The 18,028-nt window shown below is 50.4% G+C and overlaps 1 protein-coding gene across 12 annotated transcripts in view; it reads right to left on the reverse strand.

Moving 5' to 3' along the window:
- PLA2G6 (phospholipase A2 group VI) overlaps positions 1-18,028 on the reverse strand; it is a 57,816-nt gene that overhangs the window by 26,859 nt on the left and 12,929 nt on the right. For 10 of the 12 annotated variants that reach the window (XM_032836649.1, XM_032836651.1, XM_032836646.1 and 7 more), the window contains 4 exons: positions 6,678-6,893; positions 5,725-5,908; positions 3,528-3,715; positions 185-281 (listed from right to left, as the gene is read on the reverse strand). In XM_032836649.1, the coding sequence (XP_032692540.1) occupies positions 185-281; positions 3,528-3,715; positions 5,725-5,908; positions 6,678-6,893 (685 nt within the window). Of the gene's footprint in view, positions 1-184; positions 282-3,527; positions 3,716-5,724; positions 5,976-6,677; positions 6,894-18,028 lie in introns of those variants that run through there. The other 2 variants (XM_032836656.1, XM_032836657.1) reach the window with 2 other exon arrangements.

Here is an 18,028-nt window from a genome sequence, read left to right on the forward strand (position 1 = left end):
CTCCCCCTGTGGGGCCACTAAGAGACCAACCCTCACAGCGCCATCCCCAGAGTCATCTTAGGAACTGCCCTCCTGCGGGCAGCTGAGGAACTTGGGGCTCTGGGACTCTGTCCCCTGCCCGTCCACACTCCCCGTCAGACTCTGCCCCCTGCCCACCTACCACTTCCCCTCAGACTCTGCCTACCTCAGCGGTCTTGGCCCAGTGGAGGGGGCTGGCTCCGTAGCGAGGGTCTTTGCTGTGGATCTGGTTGCTGTCCATGCTGATGATCATTTCAGCACACCTAGGGAGAAAGGAGCCATGGGGGCAGTACAGAAGGTCATGGAGGTGGAGGGAGGTGGCCTGGGGCTGGAAAAGGCCAAGACCTGGGGCTTCATCTCCTGGTGAAGGAGAGTTTCTGCAAAATTTCTGTTGGTTTTACAATAGAACCAACCAGCATGTAAACCAGCATATGGTATGTCAAAGCTCAAGCGCCCACCTCCAGGAAGCCTTCCCTGATAACTCCAGTTAGCAATGATCGCTCTCACTGGTGTTGGCCTTAAAGTCAGGTAGGCCTGAGGTCCAGCCCCAGCTTCCTCACTGGCTGATCTCCGGGAAGTGGCTGAGCCCATCTGCAACACGGGCCCAGTCCTAACTGGACTGGCGGGGATTAAAGAAGAGAAGACATTTCACTTCTGTGCCTGGCACATGGCTGCCCTCCATCCCCTACTCTCCACTGCTGGTGTTTCACGCAGGGACCAGCATCCTGCAGGAAGTACAGGCAGATGAGTTACAGATTTATTTATTTACCTGAAAGAGAGCAGGGGGAGGGACAGAGGGAGAGGAAGAGAATCTTAAGCAGATTCCATGCTGAGTGCAGAGCCCGACCCGGGGCTCGATCTCATGACCCTGAGATCACAACCTGAGCTGAAATCAAGAGTTGGATGCTTAGCCGACTGAGCCACTCGGGTACTCTAGGCAGAGGAGTGAAGACTGCAGTTGCTTTCCACTCCCACAGACTTCGGGTCTATGACCAAAACGCAAAGAGATGCCCGTACACCCATATTCCCAGCAGCGTTAGCCGAAAGGGGGAACACCCAAATGTCCACTAGCAGGTGAAGGGAAAAGCAAAAGGTGGTCCATGGACTATTGTTCTACCTTAAAAGGGAAGGGAATTTGGGGCACCAGGGTGGCTCCATTGGCTAAGCATCTGCCTTTGGCTCAGGTCATGATCTCGGGGTCCTGGGATTGAGCCCCGCATCCGGCTGCCTGCTCAGCGGGGAGGCTGCTTCTCCCTCTCCCTCTGCTGCTCCCCATGCTTCTGTGTGCGCCCTCCCTCTCTCTTTTGTATTGTTTACAAAAAATTAACAAAATTCATTTATTGTGGGACGCCTGGGTGGCTCAGTTGGTTAAGCGGCTGCCTTCGGCTCAGGTCATGATCCCAGCGTCCTGGGATCGAGTCCCACATCGGGCTCCTTGCTCAGCGGGGAGCCTGCTTCTCCCTCTGCCTCTGCCTACCACTCTGTCTGCCTGTGCTCATGCTCTCTCTCTCTCTCTCTCTAACAAATAAATAAATAAAATCTAAAAAAAAAATTCATTTATTGTATGTCAAATAATAAATAAAATCTTAAGAAAAAAAAAGGAATACGTGCTACAACATGAATGAACCTTGAAAACATTTTGCAAAGTCAAAGTCGACGCCCAGGGGCAAACCCGGCTCTGTAAAGGTCAACTGGGTTGACATACATAGTAGAGGGGCTCCCAAACTGGAGCTGGGACGGGACCTCTCTCCATAACTCTGATGCTTGAGATTTTCTAGGGCACAGCGGTGCTGGCTACTGCGTGCTGGTAGAGGGATGTCCCTGTGGGGGCCCTGGGAGGACGTGGCCATGCGGGGCTGTGTAGGGCGTGCCCGCGGTGTGAGGCCACTCGCATCATCTTCTGTGCATGGTCCCTTGTGATGTGTACCAGCCCCGCGGTGGGGGGCCTGGCAGGGGCAGAGAGGAATGCGGCTGGAGGTGTCTGAGCAGTGAGCGAGCCGGGCAATACCAGGACCCTGGACAAGAAAGCCTGGGGTGGCCAGAGTTGAGCCAGCACGGGGCTGCCACACTACCTCCGGGGAGAAAAGAGCATCAACCATCATGTGTGCCCATTCGGGCTGCAACCCGCAATCAGGGCATGTGACTACTGGGAATGAGGGTGTCGGTACCATCTCTGACCAGCTGGTCAAGTCTTCCTGAAAGTTCTAGCCCGCCTTGGCTGTGCTGCGGAGGATCAGGGAAAGGTGGGCTGGCCCACACTTGAACTAGACCTTTGAGGGGATGGCCATGCCAGCGGGGCCGGCAAGGTAGGCGCAGACTCTAGGAGACTCCAGAAAAAGGGAAAACCCGAGGGAGGGCAAGGCTTGCCCCCCCCCATGCACCTGCCACCCTCTGTGCTCTTCCCCCTGCCTGTCCAGCACACAGCCTAGAAGGACCCGGTGACTTCTGTGTCACCTGTCCCGGAGCTGCTCTCTTTTCTGTCTCTTTAAGGCCAGCGCTTAGCACAGCGCCCAGATGGAGGGACCAACTGACCCGTTCATTCTGTCAGTCAGTCTTTCTAGACACTGTCCCCACTGGGCACTGTTTTGAGATATTCGTCTTTTTAAAAAAAGGTTCATTTATTTGAGAGAGAGAAAGAAAGAGCCCAAGCAGGAGGGGCAGGGAAAAGGAGAGAGACAGAATCTCAGGTGGGCTCAGGGCTCTCACCACCCCAAGATCATGACCCCAGCTGAAACCAAGTGTCAAATACCCAATTGACTGCACCACCCAGGCGCCCCCTTCATGTCTTTTATCCACCCCCATCCCCCCGCCACACACACACACACACACACACACACACACACACACACTTTATATGGAGAGTTTTCCTGAGACCAGGGTTTCGCAGGTCTGGGGAGAGGGAAGAAATGTGAGAGTGGTCCAGAGCTCCCCAAGGCCTGGGCCTGGAGCCTTCGTCCCAGCAGGGCCACTAGCCAGGAACCATGGACACATCGAGGCAGAAGGGGCTTGGGGCCACCCCACCAAGCGATCCTAGGCTTCCGGCCAGGAATCTACAGAAGCCACAGGGTAGCACTATAGCCACGAAGGTGTTCAGATCGGGCTGGTGGGCTTAGACAGAAGAGGACCCATCTCTAGGACCCAGCCCTCTCGGGGTGGTACGTGACTCTGACAAGGAGTCACGTGCTGGAGGATCACCTGGAGGAGGTAGAAAAGAAGGACTCCGGGGAAGATCTGGATGGTTCTCTCATAGGTAAAGGGAGGTTCGTGGCCAGAAATGAAGGTGTATTACAGAAAACATTTCAAAATTCTACTCTTTGCACAGCTGACTTTCTGGACTGAGGCTCACATCCACCGCAGGTTCAAGCACCTTGTTCGGGCCAAGCTGGCCCTTGGCCCAAATGTCGGAAATGCATGGAATGAGCCCACAGAGGCCAGGGCTCACCTGTGCTCCAGGAGAAGTGCTGCGCGAGCCGCAGGCCCCACCGGTGGGCAGGGGAGTGAGGACTTACCCCTTATGGGAGAATTTCATGGCCGTGTGGATGGGGTAGCCAATGGAGCCCATGACATTACACCGAGCATTGCAAAGCAGCAGCACGCGGACCATCTCCTGCTTCCCCATCTGGCAGGCCAGGTGCAGTGGGGTCTGTCCCTCGTTGTTCACCCGGTTCAGGCCACTCGACGCAGTCTTCCCTAGGAGCTGACAGCGGAGCACCGGGGTGGGCTGGGGCCCCATGAACACAAGCCCTCCACGACCCTCCACAACACCCTCCGTGCCCGTCTCCTGAGCCCACGTGAGGGCAAGGGAAGTCGGACTCTGTGAAAACATGGGAGGGACATTAAGGGAAGCACAGAGACAGGGGTCTGCAGGAAGACAGGACACCGGCTGTGACAGGGTTGGCGGGGGGGCTGGTCTGGCACGGCCGGGGCTCATGGGAAAAACTTCTCAACCAGGAAACCTGAACGGAGGCTGTTCGCGCGGATGGGCCCTGGGGGTCTGGAGGGGAGAAATTCCTGCTTTTCATTGTATACTCTCATCCTACTTTCATCTCTCTGGCTTGAATTTCTTTGTTAGGTTCACATATAATTTTTTCAATTGAAAAAAAACAAAACAAACAAAAGAGGCAGCTCTTTCTGCCCATGGGTCCTGTCCTATGCTTTAATAAAAACACCTTTGGGGCACCTGCGTGGCTCAGTTGTTAAGCATCTGCCTTCAGCTCAGGTCATGATCCCAGGGTCTTGGGATCGAGCCCTGCATCGGGCTCCCTGCTCAGCGAGAAGCCTGCTTCTCCCTCTCCCACTCTCCCAGCTTGTGTTCCCTCTCTCACTGTCTCTGTCAAATAAATAAATAAATCTTTTAAAAAATAAAAACACCTTTTTGCACTCAGACAAGCCAGTTTTACAAAGAAAGCCAGGAGGTTTCACTTCCTCACTTGTGGTCACGTGCCATCTCTGTAGGTTAGCTACAAGTCCTGTGTCCCCCAGGGGACCTTGCTGGGCCTGTCGACAGTCTGAGAACACAGCAAAGAGGCCCGATAGAGGGCCAACCCCATGGCTCACAGCTCTGCCCCTCCCCGGGCACGTTTCTTTAACCTCATGGAACCTCAGTTTCTTTGGCAATGAGAGGAGGATCCTGACCTCCCCCCACACCCAAAAGAGACTATTTGGAGAATTAACTGGAACACACAGCACTCAGCACAGGGCCAGACATGAGAGCAGCCCACGACAAAGGACAGCTGAGTATGTGTCTGCAGTCTGCACAGAGGCAGCCCCTGTGAGCCATGGAGCCGGGCGCGCAGCTGGCTCTCAGGAAGGATGGAGTTCACCAGGGCACGTGGAAGTCCCTTCCCTGTGCACCAACCAGACGACATGAACGCATATTTTCTGGAACAGTGTCATTCCTTTCTGATGCCAGGGCGGAGGACATCACCTTTAAAAGAAAGTCTTCAGGGGTGCCTGGGTGGCTCAGTGGGTTAAGCCTCTGCCTTGGGCTCAGGTCATGATCTCAGGGTCCTGGGATCGAGGCCCGTATCGGCCTCTGCTCACAGGTAGCCTGCTTCCCCCCCCCCCCCCCCCCCGCCTGCCTCTCTGCCTACTTGTGATCCCTCTCTCTCTGTCAAATAAATAAATGAAATCTTTAAAAAAAATAAAAGGAAGTCTTCAAATAAATAAATAAATAAATAAAAAGAAAATCTTCTAACTCAGGGCAGTGAAATCCTGTCTGGTATTCTAACGCTTCCATCTAACACATAAAGTAGCTTTTAGGAACATCATTCCATCTACCGGTCTACGATTTTCATTTTCATTTCTCAGCCCGATAATCAAACATTTAACAGGAGGGGTATGTCTGGTGCAAACGTCTACAGGAGCCGGATGGAGTTTGCAGTTCCTGGAAAAAGCTAAGCTTAGGTCCCGCTGGACGGTCGGCCCCTCCAGGCAGGGCTGAAATGAACCCAGCCCAGGGTTGGGCTCAGTAGGTGCTTGGGACAAGCTGAACCAGAATGCCTGGCTGGGCTGGGCCTCCATTTTAGTTCACGGAGTTGGGGGAACCTCCCTAGGGTTGTCGGAAGCTGGAGGCTGAGGGTGTGTCTCCTTGACAGGCAGGAGGAGGGAAGTGGGGGAGAAGCGGGGATGGTGTCCAGGAAGGATAAGTGGGGACAACGAGGTGTTGCCAGCTCCCGTCACCCCGCCGCCCCTCCCCCTGCTCACCTGCAGCACCTGGGCATTGTCGCCCTGGACGGCATAATGAAAGGCCGTCTCCCCGTTGTTGTCCGTGACGTCCATCTGGGCATGGCAGTACTGCACCAGCTCCACCAGGATCTCCCCGTCACCCTTGCGGCAGGCCAGGTGCAGGGGGGTGCAGCCCTCCTCATTCTCCCTGTTATTGGCACAGCTGCGGAGTGGGGGTAGGGTGGGTACACAGAGGGAGGGGTGCTGAGAAACTCAGGGGCAGTGGAGGGAAACAGGCTATCGGCTCAAGAGCCTTCCTGCCATGCTCGGGCTGGCTGGTTCCAACAGAGGGTTGGCTCACAGTTTGTTTGGTACTGATGTGATTTTATCAGTTGTTTACTTGCACGCCCGTACAAGGGACGGGTTCTAGGTCCCCACCAGCTGGAGAGGGGTGGTAGGGTGGCAAAGAACAGGTCGAAAGCAGAAAACTCATTAACCGTGGGCAGTTCATGTAACCTTTCTGGGTCTTAATATCCTTATCTATAAAAAAAAAAAAAAATAACAATAATGCCCGCCCTAGGAAAGGGACAGGGCCACGGGGAGGTTAATCCCCACGATGTCTAAGAACAGGCCTGGAAGCTATCAAGGGCAGTGAGGAATTCTGAGCCTGGGGCCCTGGGGGCTGACACAAGCTGCGGCCACCTCAGGGCAAGCAGAGGAGCTGGAGTCCTGAGGCAGGGCCCACACGGTCCCCTCTAGGGGGCACATTTATTGACGGTAGTATTGGGTAAAGGGCCACAGGAGAGAGGGCACCTGGTCTTTGGAAGGAGACACGAGGAGCTAAGGCCTCTTTTGCTCTCTCCAGAGAAGCAACCTAGCACGGATCACATCCAAGGTGCCAGGCAGCTTTTGGCTTTACAAAGGGAAACTGAGGCAGGACTGAGCCCATCTATCGACACACACATGCACTCGCACCGTCCCTCCTGGCCCACCTGATGATACGGCTGTGGTGGAAACACTCCCGGATCCCCAACTCCACCGCCAAGTGGGCCACCGACCAGCTGGGGTGGTCGCGGATGAGGTCGGTCAGCTGCTGCAGGACCTCCACGTGCAGGACGTGGCCGGAGCTCTCGTAGAAGGGCGTTAGCTGCAAAGAGTAGTGCTGGAAGTTCACGAGGGCATCCGCCTCCGTCTCCAGCTGGAAGAGTCTGTGGGGCCAGGACACAGGAGAACGACACAGAAATGAGCCGGCTTCAGCCCACACCCTTGCTAGAGGCAGAAGCCTTGGGTCCCCCACCCTGTACATGGGTCGCTGCCTGCCTCTGGCCACACAGGGACCCACTCCAGCCAGACTCCCCTTCCCACCGCATGCACGTGCTCGCACACCCACCTCCAAATGGAGTCAGGATTTTATTTTAATTTAAAAAGATTTTCGTTCCCAGTTTTTTTAATATCATGTTATGGTGCTTTAAAAAAAATTTTTTTTAAACAAATCTTTGTTGTATCCACTTTCTATTATTTGGACGCTGATATCCAAGAGCCCTGGCCTCAAGTCCCTGGCCATCGCACACTGTAGGAAGTAAATTAGTGTGTAACTTAAATGTCCAGCAGTAGAATAGGATATAAATGGTGGCCCAGCTAAGTGATGGATTATTATACAACCATTAAGACGTGATTTTGAAAGAACAGCGAAATGTGATTTTTATAATGTCCAGTAAAAAAGCAAGATACAGGGGCGCCTGGGTGGCTCAGTGGGTTAAAGCCTCTGCCTTTGGCTCAGGTCATGATCCCATGGTCCTGGGATCGAGCCCTGCATCAGGCTCTCTGCTTAGCAGGGAGCCTGCTTTCTCCTCTCTCTGCCTGCCTCTCTGCCTACTTGTGATCTCTGTCTGTCAAATAAATAAATAAAATCTTTTTAAAAAGAAAAAGCAAGATACAAATTTTAAGTGATACAATGTGATCTAAATTGTATTTTAAAAATATTTCAATGAGGCGCCTGGGTGGCTCAGTGGGTTAAAGCCTCTGCCTTCAGCTCAGGTCATGATCTCAGGGTCCTGGGATCGAGCCCCGCATCAGGCTCTCTGCTCAGCAGAGATCCTGCTTCCTCCTCTCTCTGCCTGCCTCTCTGCCTACTTGTGATCTCTGTCAAATAAATAAAATCTTAAAAAAAAAAAAAGTCAAAATGTACCTGGTAGGGTAGTAGTTGAAATGTTCTTTAACCATTTGTGAAGCTTCTAAATTTTCTACTTGTGAGTTTATATAATTGCTATTTTTTTTAAATATTTTATTTATTTATTTATTTGTCAGAGAGAGAGAGAGAGAGTGCGTGCACACAAGCAGGCAGAGCAACAGGCAGAGGCAGAGAGAGAAGTAGGCTCCCTGCTGAGCAAGGAGCCCGATGTGGGGCTCGATCCCAAGACCCTGGGATCGTGACCTGAGCCGAAGGCAGCGGCTTAACCAACTGAGACACTTAGGTGTCACTATTTTATGTTTTTTTAAGTAGGCTCCACGCTCGGTGTGGGGCTTGAACTCATGACCCTGAGAACAAGACCTGAGCTGAGATCAAGAGTTGGATGCTCAACTGACTGAGCCACCCAGGTGCCCCTATAATTTTTATAATCAGAAAAGAAAATTGTTGTTTTTTTTTTTAACCACTCAGATGGTGCCCCTTCCCCCTAGCTCTCCCCAAAGGAAGAGAACAATCATTAGAAACTTTGCTCATTTTTAAAGAGTTGTGTTGAAGTCCAAGATTTGCTATTAAGCTGCTGGGTGACCCTTGAAAAATTCCTTCCCTCTCTGAGCCCCATATGAAACATCAGACTACCTGTACCTGTCCCACCTACCTCACAGAGGTACCAAGAGGGTCAGATGGGACAGCCAAGTAACGGCACTTTAAAAATGAATAAACATAATGACGGTTGACACTGAAGATACTTGAAGTGTTGACCAGGGCTCTCAACATGTAAGACCCATGGCTAGCCAAGGTCTAGAAGAGGTGGTGCCCAAGGAGTGTTGGCTCAGCAAGGCTCACCTGATCTTTTCGAGAGAGAGTGAGACTGTTTAGCAAATACCTACTGAGTGCATGTTCTGCACCTGCCATTGTTCTAGATGGAAGGAGTAAATTAATGAACAGAACAGATGACACACCCCGCCTTCCTGGAGCCTGTGTTCTTAGGGGAGAGACCAACACAATGCGTAAGCGACAAATCAAAATAGGAGAGTATAATAAACAAACCAGCTGGTAATAAGTGCTAAGGAACAAAGAAAGAAAGGCAGAGATGGAAGGAAGCCCTTCCTCATTCTCCTCGCCTGGTTTTGCTTCATCTCGCCCACCTCCTCACCTCGGAGCGCTCCGTGTTAAACGTTGTTGCTATGTCAGTCACGATGACACTAAATGACAACGAAATTGTGACACCAAATGACACTAAAAAGGACACTAAAAACTGATCACTGGATTTAGCATCAATAAAACATCAATGACCTTGACAAAGTACTTTTGGTGGAATGATGGGAACCGGAGCCTGACTGGAGAGGGGTGGAGAAGGACTGGGACATAAGAAATTGGAGAGGCAAGCACAGACCACATTTGTCAAGGGTTTTGCTGCAGAGGGGAGCAAACAGAGGTAGCTAATGGGGAAAGTGGAATCAGGCATTTGAATTGCTGGTGAGACGAACCCAAAAGGAAATGGGATCTGTCTGAGGACTCCCACCTCCGCAACGACAGACCAGGTACTGGGAACCAGACTGCTGTCCTAGGGACGACAAAATGTGAAAGGCGTCTGCTTAAGACGCTGGACACTGAAACAGACAGGGATGAAGTGTCAGGCTGGTGGGGGTTATGGAAACCCAGGAAGTGAGCCTGGGATTTAGGGCTGCTGTCACTTGAGCAGCTGGAGGGATACACCATAGCATCAGCAACCTCCCGGGCTCCGGGGACAGGGATGGGAGGGCCCTGATGAACCCTCTTACTGTGGGCGGGGGTCCTCAAGGACTAAGGCATAAGATGAGCCACAAGGAGACAGACCCTTCCGGAGACTGCGGCTCAGCTCCAGATAATTTCCGTTCCAGAAGATGGACTGAAATTACCCTCACTGGTGATGTTCCCAGATACCTGGGAGAAGCCAATATAAAAGAAACGTTAAGCCAGGCTTAATCATTTCTACAAGCGTCGTTGCAAATCCGAGCCCAGGACATCATCAAAACTCACCAAGCACAGGAGGAGACACTACATGAGATGAAAGAAAATCAACGGAAATAATGCATGAGGGGAATAGATCTGTAAGTAGGGGGCTGCAAATACTGACGTCATCTGATACAGACTTTAAAATAACTGTGATGGTGCACCTGGGTGGCTCAGTCAGTTAAGCATCTGCCTTTGGCTCAGGTCATGATCCCAGGGTCCAGGGATCGAGCCCTACCTTGGGCTCCCCCTCTCCCTCCATTCATGCTCTCTCTCCTCTCTCAAATACCTAAATAAAATATTTAAATAAATAAACAAATAAAATAACAGTGATAGGAGGCACCTGGCTGGCTCAGTTGGTAGAGCATGCAACACTTGCTCTTGGGGTCGTGAGTTCAAGTCCCACATTGGGCATAGAACTTACTTAAAAAAAATAAATTAAATAGCTGTGATGGGGCGCCTGGGTGGCTCAGTGGGTTAAAGCCTCTGCCTTCGGGTCAGGTTGTGATCCTGGGGTCCTGGGATCAAGCCCCGCATCCGGCTCTCTGCTCCGCAGGGAGCCTGCTTCCTCCTCTCTCTCTGCCTGCCTCTCTGCCTACTTGTGATCTCTGTCAAATAAATAAATAAAAATCTTTAAAAATATATAAATAAATAAAAATAAAAATAAATAAATAGATAACTGTGATCATATTCAAGAGGATAAAACAGAAGATTTAGAATTGGGGCAAAGAACTTGAATCTATTTTAAAAAATGGAAGTTTTTTTTAGCATTAAAAAACAAGTGCTGAAGTGAGAATGTGGCCAGGTATAAAAGCAGATGGGACAATGTTGAAGAGAAAACTAGTAAATGGGAAGATAGGCCAGAAAAGAGGAAACAGAACAGAACGTGGGGAGCCAAAGGATGGAAATTGCAGGAAAACAGATAAAAGACATAGGATATATAACAAAAAGATCTACCATACATTTAAGTAGAGCCAAAAAAGAACTGAAGAAAAGCCGTATTTGAAGAGTTCATATCTACGAACTCATCAAAATTGATGGAAAGAAAAATGTCATAGTGATTGAAAATATCTCTGAGCCCTCCTACGCACACACACACACACACACAAATAGAAATCCACACTTAGGGACCCTGTAGGTTTTAAAACATGGCCCCCAAATTCTTTGACACTGCTTCATTGACACATAATGTCTCTTATCATTATCCCATGATATCTCTCAACCCTTTCGTCTGGCTCTGCAACTGCTTGACCAACAGAATAGGGCAGAGGTGATGCTGCCCTAGTTTCTGGACCAAGGTCTTAAGAGACTGGAATTTTCTACCTCAAATTTTCTCTTGGGACCCAAGTGTCACCCCCTAGGGAAACTAACACAACCCACAGGGATGTCTCCTGGTCCTGGACCCTCAGCTGGACAAACTCCCAGCCAACAGCAGACAGCAACTTGCCAGTTGCAAGTGAGTCATCTTAGAAGTATGTTGAGTTCTGCTCAAATTGCAGATTTTCGGGCTAAGTAATTGATCGTCATTTTAAGCTGCAGAGTTTGGGGTCTTTTCTTAAGCAACAGGAACTGAGGATGACACATATGAAACATATGTGAACATATGTGAACATACTGAAATACAACTATAATGGACACATGTACCATATTACAAAGGCTATAAACAAAATACGAAGAAATACACTAAAAAAACAGCAGAGTTTCGAGAAAGTGATCTTCAAAGGCTGACAGCCATCTACCCAGCAGTGGAAACCAGAGATAATGGAATGACATTCTTACTTAAAGAGCTAAAAGAAAATAAATGCCAGTGGGAATTCTGTACGCAGCATGCTTCCCTTTAAGTATCGAATTGAAAGTAAAACATTTCACTAATCAGGGGTGCCTGGCTGGCTCAGGTGGGAGAATCAGCAATTCTTACTAGGAGTCGGGAGTTCGAGCCCCATGCTGGGTGTAGAGATTACTTAAATAAGTAAAATTTTTAAAGACTTTTTTCACTAGACACACAAACAAAGAGAAAGAGAGAAAGGCTTTGTCATTAGTAGACCTACACAATGGAAAATATGAAAGGATCTTCTTCAGGTAGAAGGAAATGATCCCATAGGGATGGTCTAAGATACAGGAAAAAAATAAAATATCGTGAAAAATGGCAAATAGGTATGTGAATCTAAATAAGGATTGGTGGCAAAATATCCTGCTGGGTTTAAAATAAAGACAGAATATATATATATATATATATATATATATATATATATACAGAATATATATATATATATACATACATATATATATGTGTGTATATATATATATATATATATATATATATATATATATATATATATATATATATGTAGGTATGTGTCTATATGTGGCATAGAAGCCTGGGAATAAATGGGGTTTAGAAGTCCTAAGACCCATTTATTGTTCTGGAAGACACTAAAGTGCCAATTATTCTTCAATAAGGCCGAGGATGTTGTGTTACAATCTCTTGGGTTCTCTCAAGAACTGGGAAGGGTTTCAGATTTTGCCCTACTTGCAAACTAACAAGTTAGCCTGACACAGTTGCATAGACACTGGCAGAAGAAACAAGATTCCTGGGTCAAAGACAAAGGGCAATGTACTGCTCACAGCAATGCAGTGGCCAGTTTCCATGTTTGTGCCAACTCCCTGGGATCCACTTCCCAGAGGGTGACATGAAGAGGGCCAGGTGACACCTGCTCCCGTTGCACTAGGAGAGAGAGAAGCCTAGTATGTCGGGAACTCAAATCTTCTACCACCGTCAACAAGCAAATCTGCCAAAACTTTGCTTTGGAAAATGATGTGATCCTTATTACATAAGAGAGTAAGCAAACCTCCCCTCTGCTCTAGGGAAAGACCCGATCTCTATCTTCTAAGACTGCTTGCTATATAAAATCCTTGTAAAGACAGCCTGGAACAAAGGAAGTCCGTGTCTCTGCTTGTAAGACTTGAGGACCCATGAGAAACCCATGGAGAACTGTCCCCCAATAGCTATCACTAAAAGAGAATGACAGAATGCATAACTTCCAAACTGACAGGGAGGGGACACAAGGCATAATAAGAGAACATTCGAGCATGAATTACAAAACCATTACGCTAAGTGAAGAAAAAAAAAGTCATATGACGACACGCTGTATGATTAGAAGGCAAAACCATAGTGATAGAAAGCAGATCCCTGTTTGCTGGGGGCTGTGGTGGGTGCAGGGGACTTACTGCAAAGGAGCAGCGAGGGAATTTTGGAGACTACAGAAATGTTCTGCATCTTGACTGCGGTGATGGCACAGGGCAGGCATCTTTCCTGAAACTCATCAAGTGCCTCATGTCAAACTGGTATATTTCATTTTTTTGTAAGTTGCATCTCAGTAAAGCTACCTAACCTCTAGGTAGCTTAGGATCTCAAGGTCCTAAAAAAATGTTTTTTTAAAGCAATTAAATTTTTTAAGCAATTTTTAAAAAATTTTTAAAGCAATTAAATTATCCATAATTCCGGCAAAAAAAAACCACAAACAACTAAACAAATCTGCCATCACACTGGAATATTTTAACGTTTACTACTCATAAACAATGAAACCAAAAAAAAAAAAATCCCATTAGTAAACCTGACCTGGCAGACATATATGAAACACTATTCCCACCAGCTACAGAATACATGTTCTTTTCGAGCCACACAAACCAAAGTTAGAAATATTGGACATAAACTGGGCTGTAAAGTAAATCTGAACAAATTTCAAAGACCTGAAAATACTGAGACTGATGGCCTGTACAGTGACAACAGGGAAGCCCCAGTATGTGGGTGCAGTTGTGGGCACCCCGGGTGGGGGCGCTCACCAGCTGCAGGTAAGCACGGAGGAGAGGGCAGGTAGGGAAGGACATGGTCAGGGTGGCCTGCTGGCCCTGAGTCCAGGGCTGCCAAAGGGCAGGGCTCACTTGGGACAAGTAGCATGGAGGGGAGCCCCGCCAGCCATGGTGGAGACCTGGAATTAACTAGTGTTGGCGTTCTGCCAAGCCAAGATGACAAAGAAAGAAGTAAGAAAGCAGAGAGAGTATGCAAGGGTGTGATCATCATGACAGGCCACGAGTTTCTGCAGGACAAGAAGTGAAGTCCATGAATGGGACATGGCAGGGGGATGGCTGGGTTCATGTCTGCAGGGGGCGGGGAACTTGGCATTCAGAGAACAAGGGAGGAGATGGAAAGACAGGAGGTGGAGGGTGGAAAGCGGGGTGCTCGCCATTGGTATTTGTGGGAGAGCCCCTGTTACTGCTGATGACAAGGTCCAGGGAATGGCCATGTGGGCTGGGAGAGGTCTGGCCCCAAAAGCCGTGGGTGTATGGAGGGGCACTCTGTGAATTTCAGTCACTGAGTCAGGACAGGTAGTGATGGAGAGAGGGAGCTCGGGGCCACAGGCTCCCAGCCTCAGAGTGTGGGGGAAACTCCAGGACAGAGCGTGGGTTGTACGGGTCGATGTGAATTTCAAGTCCAGGGAGCAAAGGAGCGCCCAGTCCCACTTCCAGGCCCAGTGGGGAAAATACCAGGAGAAAATTCTCTCAAGGCCCCCAGGGGAGAGCCAGGTTTGGGTTAGAGCCACAGGTGAAAGATTCACAGAAAATGTTGAGGACCTGGAGGACTCATAAAGTTGTCTTCTCTCTCTCTTCTAGAACGGAGCCCCCAGACAAAAGCCACCTGGCATTATCTCTGGGGAGCCTTTGCTTTGGCTGGGAGTGGCCTGTGGATGAGCCCCAGGGGATCCGTGAACTTCAAAAAATCGCATGAAAATGTGCGTTTACAGATGTGGGGGGTGGATGGAGAGGTCCTGGGCCAAAACAATGGCCCCCAGAACCATTAGGCTAGAGCCGTAACTAAGTCTCCAGTTTCAGAGCTGAGCACCAGCCCCTCCTACAGGTCACCCAAAGGGCTCCTCCTCCATCCCCATCCCTTTGTGCTTTTGCTCTCCATGTGCCTCTCCCTGCAGAGCCCTCCCTCCCTCCCTTGTAGGTCCAGATCTCACCCAGCTCCCCCCATACCCCTTTTCCAATCCCTCCTATCAAACACACATCTACCTCCAGGGGCCACGGGCTCAATCACCCACTCAACAAATACTAAGCATCACAGTGGGCATTAGCAGAAAGGACTCAGCCCCAGACGCCATCCCGCAGGAGCTCAGCGGTCTAGCGGGGACACAGAAATGCAAGCAGACACAGGCTGATCCCAGGCAGGAGGGGCTGACCGAAGTAGGGACCGTGCTGAGAGAGAAGAGAGCGGGCGAGGACAGGCCCACAGAGCAGGCAGCGGGGTACGGTGAGGACAGAGAAAGAAGTGTAAAAAGGTGAGGTCTGTCTGGGGAGCCTAAGAGCTTTACTTTGTTCGAGTTCTTTTATCCCCCTGCATGCCGCGTGCGGACCTACATTTTCTGGCTACTGCCTGAGCTCCTGGAGGACAGAGCTGCTGGATTCACCTCTGCGGGGAGAGGACAGGCTGCGGGCTGGACAGATCGGGAAGGAGCAAGCAAGGGGTATGTGGCTGGCTCAGCTCGTCTGAGGTGCTGACCGGCAGTTCCCTTTCTGAGGGCTCAAAAATCAGCCCCTGGGACGCCTGGGTGGCTCAGTGGGTTAAGCCTCTGCATTCAACTCGGGTCATGATCTCAGGGTCCTGGGATCGAGCCCCACGTCGGGCTCTCTGCTCGGTGGGGAGCCTGCTTCCCCCTCTCTCTCTGCCTGCCTCTGTGCCTATTTGTGATCTCTGTCTGTCAAATAAATAAATAAAATCTTAAAAAAAAAATCAGCCCCCTTTTAAGAAGCAAAGATTACTTGGCGCACATGCTTCGATCATTCTTTTTTTTTTTTTTTAAGATTTTATTTATTTATTTATTTGAGACACAGAGAGAGAGAGAAAAAACACAAGCAGCGGGGAGGGGCATTGGGAGAGGGAGAAGCAGGCTCCTCGCTGAGTAGGGAGCCTGACACAGAGCGGGGCTCAATCTCAGGACCCCAGGATCATGACCTGAGCTAAAGGCAGATGCTGAACCAGCTGAGCCTCCCAGGCGCCCCCTGCTCTGATCATTCTTTCTAGGATTCCTGGAAAGAGGAGTCTTGTTTCTGCTAAGATACCAGTGAAGAGCTGGCGGGTTTCATCAAATATCACATGTCACCAGCAAATGTCAGTAGTAAATGATTAATTCGTAGCAGGAACACAAGTATGGATGTTATCATAATGTCCACACAAGACTACCGGTGACCACCCTGGCACTCATACAGAGGAGCCAGGGCTCTGGACCATATGTCAGGCCGGAGGCCCTGCTCTCCCGCTGCCCCTTCCCCCCTCTCACACTATTTCTCTAATAAATAAATATTTTTTTTTTTAAAGGCAGGGGGCACCTGAATAAGTTGGGTAAGCATCTGCTTTCAGCTCAGGTCATGATCCTGGGGTCCTGGGATCGAGCCCCGCATCAGGCTCCCTGCTCAGTGGGGCGTCTGCTTCTCCTTCTCCCTCTCTCCCAGTTTGTGCTCGCTCACTTGCTCTCTCACAATCTCTCTCTCTCTCTCAAATAAATAGAATCTTAAGCAGCCTGAAGAGGAAGTCTAGTAAACTGTACCTTCCTTCTAGAAACTGCAGGATGCCAGGGGCTGCAGGGAGACCCCACGAAGCCTAAGAGAAGCCCAGGGCTTTGGCCCTCGCTCCAGGGTCACACCCCAGGCCTTGGCATTGCCATTTCTGCAACTTTTCATCACCTCCCCTCCTGCTTCCCAGCTCACCCCTCAACTGCCCTGAAGCCATCAGTCCCCAGTCCCAACAGAGGACACGGCGCACAGCGGCCCTCTGCTGACACTGCCCAAGCTGCGCGAGTACATCCCACGGGTCGCACAAACCTAGGTGTGCCAGGCTCCTTGCTGGGTGCTGGGGGCTGCGCTGGGGCGAACAAGACAGATGCAGCCACAACCCTCGTGGGGTCGGTGGTCTCCCAGGAGGCCGGTCTACTAAGCACGGGGACGGAGTGCTATGGGACACTCAGAGGCAGCTCCTCTAGCCTAAAGGTCAGGGAAGGGCAAGCAGAAGTGAGGCAGGCAAAGAGGGAGAGAATGTCCGAGGCCGACGGCGTAAGAGCCCAGGCTAAAGCCAGGGGCACAAGGTAGCAAGTGCTGAGACCGGAGGGAGAAGCCGGGCTTGATCACACAGGCCCTTTCAAGCCAGGCTAAGCAGCTGATGTGTTAAGGAAACAGGGACTTCTTGAAGAATGAAGCAGGGGAGTGAGCGATCAGATTTGTCCTTTGGGAAGATCTCTCTGGAAGCAGCTGGGAAGAGGATGGGAGGCAAGCAAATACAGGAAGAGCAACAGGCTGGGAGACGGAGTGCGGCTGGAGTTGTGTGTGCAAGGACCATGGCCTTGAAAGAGAGCCGGCGACAAAATGGAGAACATTTTGGACTGGCATAGGGCCGGGATACGAGCTGCACTTCCCAGCCTCCCCTGCAGTTAGTTGTGGCCATGTGACGAAGTCTCGCCTACGGGATTCAGGTGGAGGGGTGTGCCACTTCCCAGAAGCCCCTAGTGAGGAGGAGGGTGCCCTTGTTCACCCTGTCTACCTTCTGCTAACCAGGAAGGTGGCTGTGATGGCTGGATCCAGCACAGCCATCTGGGACCATGTGGTGGCCTAGAGAATGAAGCCCACATGTGGTAGAGCAACAAGACAGCAAGAGCTGGGCCCTCAGGGACTAGTGGGGGGGGGGGGTAGTCCCAGAGGACCACTCTCTGCTGTGGTTGTCACTTAGGAGAAAACTAAAATTCTACCCTTCAAGCCAAACTTAAGAATAACTGACGGAGAAGCAGCAGCAGACTCAAGATATGTCTGGCAGGGGAGCCCGACAGAACTCAGTAATGGCCCAGATCTTGCAGGGCAGGGAGCCAGAGGAATCAAGATCGCTCCTGGGCTTCTGGGCTGCATAACCTCGTGCAGGGACGGTGATGCCATCTGCTGAAATGGAAATGCTTGGGCGAGAGCAGGTCAGGAGAAGAGACAAAAGAGTCCAGAGCCAAATGAGGGACGTGAGGAATTCCGAGAGGAGACCCGTGCTTGACTTGAAACCCCACCCAATGCTCCCTATTCTGTTTGAACGCATGGAAACACACAGCAGCACAGAAAGGAGAAATGGCTTAG

This window comes from Lontra canadensis, unplaced genomic scaffold (genome assembly GCF_010015895.1).
Source record: "Lontra canadensis isolate GAN:19392208 unplaced genomic scaffold, GSC_riverotter_1.0 scaffold93, whole genome shotgun sequence".
NCBI lineage: Eukaryota > Metazoa > Chordata > Mammalia > Carnivora > Mustelidae > Lontra > Lontra canadensis.